This window comes from Mastigoproctus giganteus, chromosome 14, assembly GCF_048544385.1.
Source record: "Mastigoproctus giganteus isolate SK-2022 chromosome 14, ASM4854438v1, whole genome shotgun sequence".
Taxonomy (NCBI): domain Eukaryota; kingdom Metazoa; phylum Arthropoda; class Arachnida; order Uropygi; family Thelyphonidae; genus Mastigoproctus; species Mastigoproctus giganteus.
This window is the reverse complement of record NC_143588.1, coordinates 101816974-101829765: the sequence shown is the minus strand read 5'-3', so window position 1 is coordinate 101829765 and position 12792 is coordinate 101816974. Positions and strand designations below refer to the sequence as shown.

General features: G+C 34.9%; 1 protein-coding gene across 1 annotated transcript in view; it reads left to right on the top strand.

Annotated features, from left to right (window-relative positions):
* Window positions 1-12792, top strand: part of LOC150075450 (uncharacterized) — a 286845-nt gene that overhangs the window by 248068 nt on the left and 25985 nt on the right. The window contains exons 33-34 of the mRNA XM_090388490.1: window positions 4342-4688; window positions 9745-9916. Coding sequence (XP_090244616.1) covers window positions 4342-4688; window positions 9745-9916 — 519 coding nt within the window. The remainder of the gene's footprint in view (window positions 1-4341; window positions 4689-9744; window positions 9917-12792) is intronic.

Here is a 12792-nt window from a genome sequence, read left to right as displayed (position 1 = left end):
CATTTAAACAACTTTTAGTAATTTCCACCCAGGCCTTATTAATGTTTAAGATGGCATGGTAAATATTGTAAGATTTCCAAAAGTCTTAATGTAAAATTTTTCTCATTGTCTACTGCAGACAATGCTTCAGCAAATGTTGTGCGTAAATAGTATGCTTTTAAATTCGAAATAACACCCTGATCCATAGGTTGGATGAGTGAAGTCGCGTTTGGCGGTAGAAATATGACCTTACATTCGAATTGAAATCATCTAGATGCATAGGATATCCAGGAGCATTATTTAATAGAAGCAAAATCTTGAAAGGAACGTTGTTGTGTTTACAATATTTTTCAACCTTGGGAATGCAGCAGCATTTAAACCAGTCCTCAAAGAGAGATATTGATATCCATGCTCTCTATTTCGATTGGAAATGCATGGGTAGGGTGGCTTTAATGATGCCTTTAAATGCACAAGGATCTCCAGAATGGTACAAGCAGTGGTTTTAATCTGTAATGTCTCGCTGCATTAGGCCCAAGCAAGAGCGTGGCCCTGTCTTTTGACGTCTTGAAACCTGGCATTGTATTTTCCTCTTTGGCAATGTATGTTCAATCCGGCATTTTTTTCCAATACAGAGCAGTCTCGTCAATGTTAAAAATTTGCTGCTTTGAATAGCCACCTTTATCAATAATTTTTTCCAACACATCACAAAATTCTCTGCAGCTGCAGAATTGGCACTTGTGACTTCACTGCATACTTTAATGTTGTGGAAACCAGCACGATGTTTGACCTATTAAACCACCCATTGCTTGCCATGAACTTGGGTTGGGGCTCGCTGTACTTATCATTAATGTCTTTATAAATACTTGTTGCTTTTGCTTGAATGGTCATTAGACTCAGGGGCACGCGCTTCTGAATCTAATTTTCCATCCATATTATTGATAGCTTTTCCATCTTCAATATAGCACCTGAATGCCGTTTTGTGGTCACTATTGATCTTAAGTGCATTGTGCGAGACCTAATTCCCTTGCAATAGACGACAAACTTTGTCCTGCTTCGTACTTCTTAATCATTTTCACCTTCATTTCTAAATCAATTTTGTTTCGTTTCTTGGCACTGCCAGCACTTGCACTTTCTGTTGGTCGCTTTCCCTTCATCATTGTAATACGTAAATAAGAATGACGAGAAGTTTCTGAAAATTTGTTTTTTATATGATTGAAGATTTCAGTGAAGGGGAACACATTTCACCATAATACCATAAAGTAAAAACCCACAGGATTCCAGTTATTGGTATTATTGTAAATGCAATAAGATCGAGTTTACTACCTGTTTATAATTAGATGCACTAACAGAAAAGCCCAATAAACCGGAAAGTGCAAATTGTTTTATTGTTTTTTGGTCGTGACCTCTAGAAATGTGCTTTAGAAAAATATCACAAAGATGTTCAAAATTGATTTTTATAATGGAACATATGGTACCGATCAAAGAGTAGTGCAATTTCCATTATAAATATGACCTTGTGGAGAGATAAATAATATAGCAAAATTTTGCTTAGTAATATAGCAAAATTTTCAACTTCCAAGGAATTGGAACGAATTACAAAAAAAAAAACCAAAAAACAATGTGTTATTGGGTTCACATTACGATATTTTCACGATACCTCCATTTATTCCTATGGGATGCAAAATACGTTTCCACGATTTTTTTAAGTTTGCACCGGCCGGCAAAAATTTACATAAAGTGGAATTTCTGTAAGTCAAGTATTACATAATTCGGGGAGTTCCTGTACTACTGTAACATTCATATTAAGGTTTTGTATTTTTTTATAATGTACACTGGTGGACATGGTGGTTAAGATATAAATGATGCCATTGCAAGAGTTTGCAAAGTATATTTCTATAAAATTTGTTATGAAAATTTATCATGTTATGATACACATACCATCTATGAACTTAAGGGTGGAGAATTCCATTTCTGAGCTATTCCCACTAGCTCATGAATTCCTGAAAATGAGTATCCAGTAGACCTTAACAGAAGATATAATTCACCCATTCAGCACTCACAACAGGCTCTTATGTTGCTAATAAGAATGTTCAAGAGTCATGATGATATTGAAACCCACTCTTCCAGGAGGGGTTTTTTTTTGGAAGTGGGGGGGGGTATAATGATTTGAAATTTGTCTTCCTAGAATATGCTGCTCATTGACGATCAGCTATCTATATGGGATTTGGGTTTAGAAACCTCAGTGGCCACTCCATTTGTGAAATATCCTCATTCTGAAGAAAGCCCAATGTTTCCACCACTTCCACTCTTTGTTGGAGAGAACATTATTAACTGCACCCATAAAATCTAATGTAGAGTTTGAGTATTTCGTGCCTGTATCTTACAGAAGTCGTAGTTTCACTCTCAAAGATGTGCAGTGATATAGCTAACATTATGCCTAACTATCAGGGTGTTACTGCACTTGCCCTAAAAGGATATGCTCGTATGTCCCACTTGTCCTCATCACATATCCCATTTGCCGTATTCTCACATTTCCATTGTGTGTATGTAACTGTATCCTATTTTTTCAGAGCAATAAAAATATAAAAATGGACTTTGAAAACAATGAAAAAAATAAACAAAAATAAAAATATAATAATAAAAAAATTGTTTTGTTAATAAACAGTTAAATATAATAATAAAAAAATTGTTTTGTTAATAAACAGTTAAATATAATAATAAAAAAATTGTTTTGTTAATAAACAGTTTATTTTTCTTTATGTATAAATGTTTTGATATCAAATAAAGAAATAAACACAGGTTTAAAATACATACAAATTATTAAAGTTTAAATTATACTAATCATTTAGTGAAAGAAAGTAACCAACTGCTTGCACAAAAGTGTGTAAATTTATATCCCCATTTTATCTATCTGCTGTTAATTTCATTAATTTCTTATTAATACCCTCATATTTATGGTTTTTACTAGGTGGATTATCATTTTCATGTAGTATATGAGTGGTATTAATATAATAATATTGGAAATAACTGTATCTAACTATATTAGAAATAGATATTATCCCCCGCTGTAAAGAGCAAAAACTGCATCGCCATAAAGATTATGACAAACGTTATGCTGATGTTTGGCTACTATTTGAGAAAATTCTTAGGTTGACAAAAGCAGATGGAAACACACTGGAAGCGTTACCTCACTTGCTCATCTATCTCTTGTAAACAATCATTAGAGTGAAAAGGATTGCAGGTATGCAATTATATACCTGCTTAGGGCACCTGACAGTAACATACTATTGGGACATAATTAGGGAAGGTCACCATTATGGCAAGTGCTCATTAGGGCATGTGACCATTAGTGATTCTGAGATTAGGGCATATGAATTAGGGAGAGTGAGGCTAAACCGCCTATCATACCACTTCCTCTACAGTGGTCTGCTTCCTAGATGTTTATGGGTTGGTTCTCCCTTCCAGATTTGGATATATTGAGAATCAGACTGTATATTTGATTTGGCTTCATCTGAGAACATCACATTGAACCACTTCTCTTGGGTTCAGTCGACATTCATAACACTAGTTGAAAGAGGTCCTTCTGTCCAATGAAGTGAGAGGGACAGAAATCATGGGTCATCTTTCTTACAGATTACTACCCCCCCTCCCCAATACACACAGTATATAGGATGCAGGGATAAGTTTAGTATGAAATGTTTCATTCCATTAAATATTCCAGAATGGAATATTTAATGGAATGGAACATTTCATACTAAACTATCCCACTGTTAAAACTCAGAGGATAGTTGCTGTGCTGTCGTCTGTGACAGTTAGGATCAGATGTCAATCATATGCTAGTTTTGTGACCAGTAGATAATTGATATTCTTAACCTTACAGCTCTTCAGGCTACTTTTCCTGTCTCCTTGAACTATCCCACAATTGGGATATCACATTTTGGTGGAATTCAAGACCCATGTTACTTTTGCCTACAAGAGGCTTGCTTCCTTTCTGCTGGCTACTCTCCACCACCCAGAAACATTCATGGAGTGTCGCTGTGCTGTCGGACCATGAAACAGTACTTATACTTTCTTGGTATTCATAGACAGTCAAACTGAGTGGCACACAATTACACCTCTGCTTAAAACATCCATATTTATACCAGAAAGATGTGCATGTATACTCATTTGCATCAATTACTTGATCTACATCCAGAATTTCAGTTGGGTGTTTTCAGTTTTAGTTGAATTTACAAAGGGTAAGTGAGCAAACTGATCTGTACCTTAACTTTTATCCATCATTGTATGTGGATTAACTGATATAATAGATTTAATTAAAATGATTAGTTACTACAAAGTCAATTGTCTTTGTTTTTTTTTTAGATTCCTCTATTCTCACCCAATATCCAGAAAGAATTATATAAGTGGGATCCTAGAACATATCTAAGAAGTCAGAAAAGACCGTTACAAAAAAAGAAAGTTGCATTGATATTTGGTCCATTACATGTTTACACATTTGATGGCAAATTTTTTGAATTTCTTGAGTATCCTTCATCAGATTGCACTGTTTTGTTAGCTCATGACCTACGATCTTCATCATTTTCTGCCCTTTCAACTTCAGAAGTTCTTCATCTAATATTTCCTGATATAGCACTATCCATATCCAAGAACAAAGTGTTTGTAAATGGTAGTAAAGAACAACATCCTCTTCCTCTGCAGTCTAGCAGCCAGTAAGTGTCAAAATAAATCTACAACTAGATGTTTTTAGGTTGTTTTTATTTTCTTTATTTAACATTTTTTTAAATAATTATTTTAAGTTTTTGTAAAAATTTCATGGTAAAAATTACTGATATCACTTATAGAGGCATATTTTTGTCAGATATAAAATTAAATGTATCAGTTGCTGAAATAAATTTATTTTTTAGTCAAGTGATTGTTACATTGAAACCTCAATGCCATTAGTATTTAGTGTTGGCTATAGAAGAGAGTCAGTATTTTTTGTTTTTGAATGAAAATTATTTTACTTTATAGCTAAAACTTTTGTTTTTTAATTCTAAATAAACTTCCATTATAATACACTGATAACACTATCCCACTGTTAAAACACTTTTCTTCTGCCCCATTACCAATTCTATGAAGGTCGTGTATTTTTAAGGGCATATAACACTCCTATTTAAATTCTTTCCCACTTAAATCATTTTTTTAAGGTGTCAAGAAGAAATAAATCCAGATATAATCCTCCTTCTTTTGGTTTTTATCTTTGAAAAAGTCTTGATAGAGACTGAATTTTAAGAATAATTAATCATTTAGTTTGCTTACTTCATAGAAATCATTCCTTGTGGTATGATTTCTATGAAGTTTGTTAATTTCATATTTAACACCTTTGAAGTTAGATAGGCTGTTTTTTACAACTCAGTGCCTAGCTATTCATCACTGCACTTACAAGCTCTCCTCCTTTTTTTTTTTTTTTTTTTAATTCAATACTATTTTTGTCTGCTTTTCTTGTTGGTACAGTAATCAGTGTATGTTATCTGTGCATGCATTCAACACTGTATCAATAAACTTCATTAATTACAGTATCATTATTAATTACTATAATTAATAGCCACTCATACTGTGTGAAATTAATAATATGGTTTATTAAGCTTTTAGTTCAAACCACTATACATTTAAGGTGATGTTTCAGGCATCTTACCAATACCCATCATCAGACCATGCTGTTAGGGGTAGAAAATAGAAAGGGTTATAATTTCAATTATATTCCAATAAGTATTAATTGTGAATTTTAAGTCAAAAGGATTTTAGGTTATATTAGAAAACAGAGATTAAGAATAAGTAAATAGATATGGATAAACATACATAAAAATAAAATTCCTACCTGCTGTCAGACTCCTGCTTGCCAATGTTTCCAAAACCTGATGTGCATACTGGCAAGAGGGGCTGTCAACAATTTATGGGTGAGGAATTAAATCTATTGACCAATAGTAAGATTCCAAGTTTTACTATCCTGGATCCAGTAGTTCTTGTTAGAGTGGAAGCTTTGGGGTGAACTTTACCCTCATCCTCTGATCATCTGTGGTTGTTGTGTAGGTTGGTTCTAGGGGTCTGGAGGGGGGGTTTTATGTGAGCTGCTCTTCTGGATATCTGGACTATTTTTTTTTTTTTTTTTGTTTTTGTTTTTTTCCATTTTTTAAATTTTTTTCACTATTTTATCGTTGAATAGGTAGAAATATTGGGAGTTGAATTCAATTCCTTGTTTTCTTGTTAATTGACAAGGCTCCGAGCATTTTTATGAAGAAAGCTTCTTTAAATTTTCTTCTGTTGTACTTGTCTGTAGAGAGGATTCTCGTATTGTTGAAGTCCCATGTGTCACCACATTGGAATGCATGTAGGGCTGTGTTGGATTTTAGGATTCTTCCATATTGTACATCTTTTTTCTGTTCTTGGATTCTGCAGTTGAGTCTTTGATATGACTTTCCCATGTATGTACTCCCGCACCTACAGTCTATTTTATAAATAGGTCCTCTAGGGTTTTGGGCTGTTGTTTTAGGATCTGCTTAATCAAAGTTGAACTCCTGTGATTCCATATTTTCTTACTTCTTTTGCTATTTTTGTACTGATTGTTGGTGTACGGTATGTATAAGGTGGTTCTTCTGTCCCTGCTGGGTTGGGGTTGTATGAATGCTGATGGTTCATCACTCATTGTGGGCTTGGCACTCATCATTGGTTTGTTGAACAGGGAGTTTTCTTCTTCTTCTTCTTTGGAAATCTTCAAGAGTCATTTGTTTCCAAGACAGTCTTCTCTTTTCTTTATAAATTTTAAGATAGCATGCATAAAAAGGTAAACTGCAGCCATTATCAACCCACTGCAGGATGGAAGCCTCCTCAACAATTCATGTTGAGGGAAATGGACCATAATCTGTCACGCTGGTCCAGTGCGGGTTGGCAGATCAACTGTATTTAGCAGTCAGGGGCTTGAACCCCGGTCTACTCAAGGAGCATGTGCTACTGCACTCCCGCTCGTGACCACTCAGCTACGGAGCATGCATAAGCATTTTTTAAATCTGTAGCAACTTTTCTAGTGAGCTCGATTTTTCTTGTGACTCGAAAATCTCAGTTGCTTCTTCTGTATTGAAAAGCTTCGCCAAGCCCCTTGAAAGTGAAGGAACGAATAGAAGTTTCAGCTGCTAAACCTTCTTCTTTCTCAGCTTCTTCATATTTTGCCATTTCAACGAGGTCTTCATTTGTGAACTCTCCATTGCATACTTGGAACAGATCAGTGACGTCAGTTGTAGAAACTTCAAGCTACAATTGGTTAGAAAAATTTACGACCGCTTTTATTTCATTTTGAACGATCTCTGCTGGTTCTTGAAATCCTTCAGTTATCAATTAACTGATGACAGATTTATTCCAAACATACTTCGTGTTCTTCTCTGTAATTTTGTCCTACACTCAGTGTGGCATTGGAGGCAAATTGCTGCTATGGATAAAGGGATGGTTGAGGGGGAGAAGACAGAGAGTGGTAATCAATGGACACTGCTCATCGTGGACTAATGTTATTAGTGGAGTCCCTCAGGGTTCAGTGTTGGGACCATTATTGTTTTCTGTATTTATAAATGATATTGATGATGGTAATATCCAAGTTTGCAGATGATACAAAGGTTGGCAGGGTTGTTAAGGACACTACTGGTGATATGCTGCTGCAACAGGATCTGGAAAGGTTGAGCAGATGGGCTGAGAAGTGGCAAATGAAGTTTAACATTGACAAAAGTAAAGTACTACATATGGGAAACAGTAACCCCAGAGCAACGTATCAACTCTGTGGTACTACACTGACAGTGGTAGAGAATGAAAAAGACCTGGGGGTAATTGTGCAGACAGATATGAAGTTCTCTGAGCAGTGCAGACGGGCTGCAAGAGTAGCTCATGGTGTCTTGTCAGTGATATACAGGAATTTTTCTAGCAGGGATAAGGAGGTGATTATTCCCTTGTATAAGGGAATAATCCCTTGTATAAGGCAATGGTCAGACCACACCTTGAGTACTGTATACAGGTCTGGCGGCCTCATTTCAAGAAGGATGTAGAGCTGCTGGAACGAGTACAGAGAAGGGCAACAAGATTAGTGAATGGAACAAAGGGTTGCTCTTATGAAGAAAGGCTTAAGTTTTGCAAATTACAGTGTCTGGAGACTAGGCACCGGCGAGGTGATCTGATAAAGGTGTATAAAGCCTTGAATGGTTTGAGCATTCTCAATGCCAATGGGATTCTTCCTCTTGCTCAGAATAAACACCTGAGAGAGCATAATTCAGATTGAGGAAAGACAGATGTAGGATAGATGTGTGGAAATTTGCCTTTAGCCAGTGGGTAGTTGGTTGGTGGAACAGACTTCCATCTCTTGTTGTGGAAGTTGATAGCCTAAATAAATTTAAGGCTCAGCTGGACAGGTATTTCAAACGAATGGAGGGATGAAATGGAAGTGGTTTTTTTTTTTTTTTTTATTTGGCTGATGCTGCATAAGCTTCCTTTCTTGCATCATATGCTTCTACTAATGCTATTTTGATTGCATCTAAAATGTGTAATTCTTTCCAAAATTCTTTAAGAGTTGGACCTCCTTCCTTATCTCTGCCTGAACAAACAAATGCATGCATAGTAGTACTGTACTGTACTGTATAGCTACGCGAGAGGTTTGAAATGCCGTATTTATGAATGTTTAGCATTTATTTATTGAAATTAGTGTTCGTGTTTTCGATTTTGTTGATACTTGAAAACAAGAACTTGTAAACCTGGTAACTCATAAAGCTAAAACTCTTAAAGTGGGAACTGCCTGTAATATAACCTCATAACGAAACAGGCCTACGCGCTCTGGATTCATTGAGGAATTTATTGTAGCTTAAACACAGAGCGTACAGATAAAGCAGAAATATATGAGCTTTCGGCTATATGGTAGCCTTCATCAGAATTAAAATACATGAATGGCAGTTGGAATGAAGATGTGCACTGCCAGGTGCGTGAGACGCGAGGTTTAATTGTCACAGAGTCAGTAGTTCTGTCATTGGACAAGCGCTGGCCACGTCATCATGCGTCACAGCCACAGACGTCAACAAACAATTAAACCTCGCGTCTCACGCACCTGGCAGTGCACATCTTCATTCCAACTGCCATTCATGTATTTTAATTCTGATGAAGGCTACCATATAGCCGAAAGCTCATATATTTCTGCTTTATCTGTACGCTCTGTGTTTAAGCTACAATAAATTCCTCATAACCTCATATCACTGGGCTGTATTGCAGCATTTTATTAAAGAAGAATGGTACTATTTGTTTTCTATTGAAGTTTTCTGCACACCACTTGGCTGGTTGTTTGGATTCAGTACATCTATTTACCACTCAGCACAAGGTTGCTAATTAAGGCTACATATTGTCTGATGGAACAAACCAAAACCAGTCATAATACTGTCTTTGAGATTTTAAGAAAAAAAGATTCACCTTCTGGATGATGTTACTTGATTAAAAACAGTATTAATAAATTTAGGTAAACTCATGGATAAACATAGTCTAAAGCATGTAAGCCTAAGCTCTGTCAGAGGGCCAATATGGTTTCCATGCAGTGGAGACAGCATTATTTTACCACATTTATTAGCTTATTACTTAATATTCTAGAGTAAGTATCTAATTAAAGAAAAAATCATTCACATTAAAATATTTTGCCACCAATTTGCATTTTAACATCAGAGTGTTTTAGTCCAGCATTGTTTCTGAAAAGCAAATAATTTATTTTCTTTACAGGTCAGTTCAAGTGAAAAGAGAAGGAAAAATTCTTACTGTTTCTGCAGTTGGACTACAGGTTACTTGTGATGATGCTAATATGTTATGCACATTAATCTTGGATGATATATATCATAGAGGTACTTTTGGAATTCTTGGCAATGCTGATGGTGAAGTTTATAATGATAAAATGGCAAGTATTTCTTCCTTTTCACTATTATAAATGGATAATGCAGGTATCTTAAATATGCATAAATTCTTCTTATTATTAGAAACATTTGTTTTTTATGGAACAGTTATTTGAAATTTTAAATCTCTTTTTCTAAAAGCTGAAATAGAAACAAATCACTTATTAGTTTTCTTACTGTCTTCTACTTCTTTTTTTTAAAAGTTAGTTCAATCATCAAATAAAACTGTGCATATTATGAAACAGGATATTTATGCATTTATTTGATGCTTCATTTGATGATTTCATTACAAGTTTCATTTGATGCTTGTGTTAACTTTTACAGAAAGAAAGAAGTATAAGACAGGAAGGGAAACTAATAAAGTGATTTGTTTATATTTTAGCTCAGAAAAATATTTAAAATTTCAAATAACTGGTAGGGCATGGTGAATCTCAGTGGTTTGTCTTATTACTGTAATAAGATAGGGGTGAACTACCAGTGAGTGAGTTACCATGGACTGTTTACTATAATGCTCACTAGAAGTATATATAGTTTAAAAAATTATTTTTAGGAAATTTTAAAGAATTATCATTATAATTTGTCATTAATTTTAAGCAAATATTGAAAACATCCATTGGTTGAACAAAACGTTATTACAGAAAATTCACCCTCATCTTTTCTACTATGACTAACAATAATTGATCTGGTCGGAATGTGGTAACCATTAATTATTCTCTTCAGGCAGGGAGAGGGGGCACATCGGAAAAAGTTAAAGATCCAAACTGGTATACAGAGTTCACCATTCAGTTTTTTTTTTTTTTTAATAAAAAAATGCTGGAAACAGTTTAAAATTGTGCACTTCTCAGTGCCATTAAACATTTTGAATCAAAAAGTGTTACTCAAGCACTGAAAGAAGCTAATGTATGTTGTATGACAATTAAATTCATATAAAAAATAAAGTAATTTAAAATAAAGGAGACTGTTCTTTATTATTTTAATTTTTGAATGTTTATTTCTTTTAACCTAAAAAGTTTTAAACCATAGAATACTATGTTTTACAAAATTTATGATGTAGAATTGGTCCTCATTCATTTAAACAAATATATCAGCATACCACAAAATTGAAGTTCAGAATTCCTCTGGCCAACACTCACCCCTGTATATTTTCTATATCAGTTCAAATAAGGCTTTCTTCAGATTTTCTCCACTGTAATTTAAAAGATCTGCAGATATGTTGTCAATTCCTGGTGCTTTATTGCTAAGAGACTTTAAGGCTGTGTTGAATACATCTTTAGATATTTGCTCCTCCATGTTTTCTTGTTCTTCTAGTGCTATATTCCTCCATGTGTATGTGCTTGAATCTTCATAAAGTTCTTCAACATATCTCCTCCATCTTTCCTTTTCTTCTTCAAAATTCAGTACTGTCATTCTCTTTTCATCCCACATTGCTGTCGTTTGAATTCCGCTACTCTTTCTTGTTAACTCTTTAAGTTTTCTATGTGCCAAGTCCACTTGGCCTTATTCGAGAATTTCAATCCCTTGATAGTTCTTTGCCCACCAATGTTCTTTTGCCTTCCAACATTCTCTATCAATTTCATTCTTCAATGATAGTTCCTTTGATCATCATTTTTTTGCCCTTTCAATCTCCTCCTCCTCTCATCTATTTTCTGCAGTAAAATATCTGTGATCCAAAGCTTTCTCCTAATTTTTTCACTCTTCCCCAGTGCCTCTAATGCAGCTTTACAAGTCATCTCCTTGATTAAAGACCAGTTTTACTCTAGATCATTCGTAGTCTCCTCAGTAGCGATATCATTGGTCAGACCTTGAAACACATTTTTTGCACACTCCTCTCTAAATTTTTCAATGTTCTATCTCATAAATGATTATTATTATTATTATTATCATTAGCCATATGGTGCAAGGAAGCCTGAGGCTTATGCTGCACCAGCTAAAAAAAAAATGTCTGAATTACCCCAAGAGAGAGAGAGAGAAGTAGAAGGGAATCACCAAGAAGAGAAGAATGATGATATCCAGCTCAGGATCCTGGGTGTGCCAAGCCCATACTCACCAGACGTGAGCCCCTGGGGCATTCAGGTGCTCCAGTTTTAGTTCCACATTCATCTTCACGAGCGAGTGGTCTGAATCTCTGTCTGCTCCCAGATAGGACATTGCTTTCTTCACTTAGTTATGGTATCTCTGTTTAACTAAGATGTAATCAATTTGGTACCTTCTTGATCAGATGTAATCAATTTGGTACCTTGATATCTCTTCCCAAACAGCACCATATTCAAAAGACTTCCATAATAATACTCACGAAGTGTGCACAGCCTGTATAAAGCTAACAGTACTGCATTAAAACTACATTTAATATATGAATTTATTTTTTTCACACAGATTGTATGTAAAAAGGATATAATTGCTGGATTTCTATTATTTGTTTACTTTCTATGAAATTTGGGATGACTCGATATATCTTTCTAGAAGAACTAAATATAAAATTTCATGAAAATTCATCCATGGAGTTGAGTTGTTACATGTGGATGGACAGATGGACTAACATGAAGACAAAAGGCATTTATGGGCATGCGTGCGTGTGTGCGCACACACACACACACACAAAGTGCATTATAAACTGCTAAGTTTAAATTTTGTCTTTTGGTTAATTTCTCTTTTGTTTCAAATGAATGCACGAATATTTTAAATGGTTTCCTACACTTCCAGTAGTAGTAGTAATGGGTTTATATAGCATCAGCCAAAAAAAAAAAAAAAAACACAGTTCACCCATTTGTACCTTCCAAGAATTTGTCTAGTTTTCCCTTGAATTTATTCAACAATTTATTTGCTTCCACAACAACAGATGGAAGTGTCTTTCAACAATCAACCACCCGCTGGCTGAAGGCAA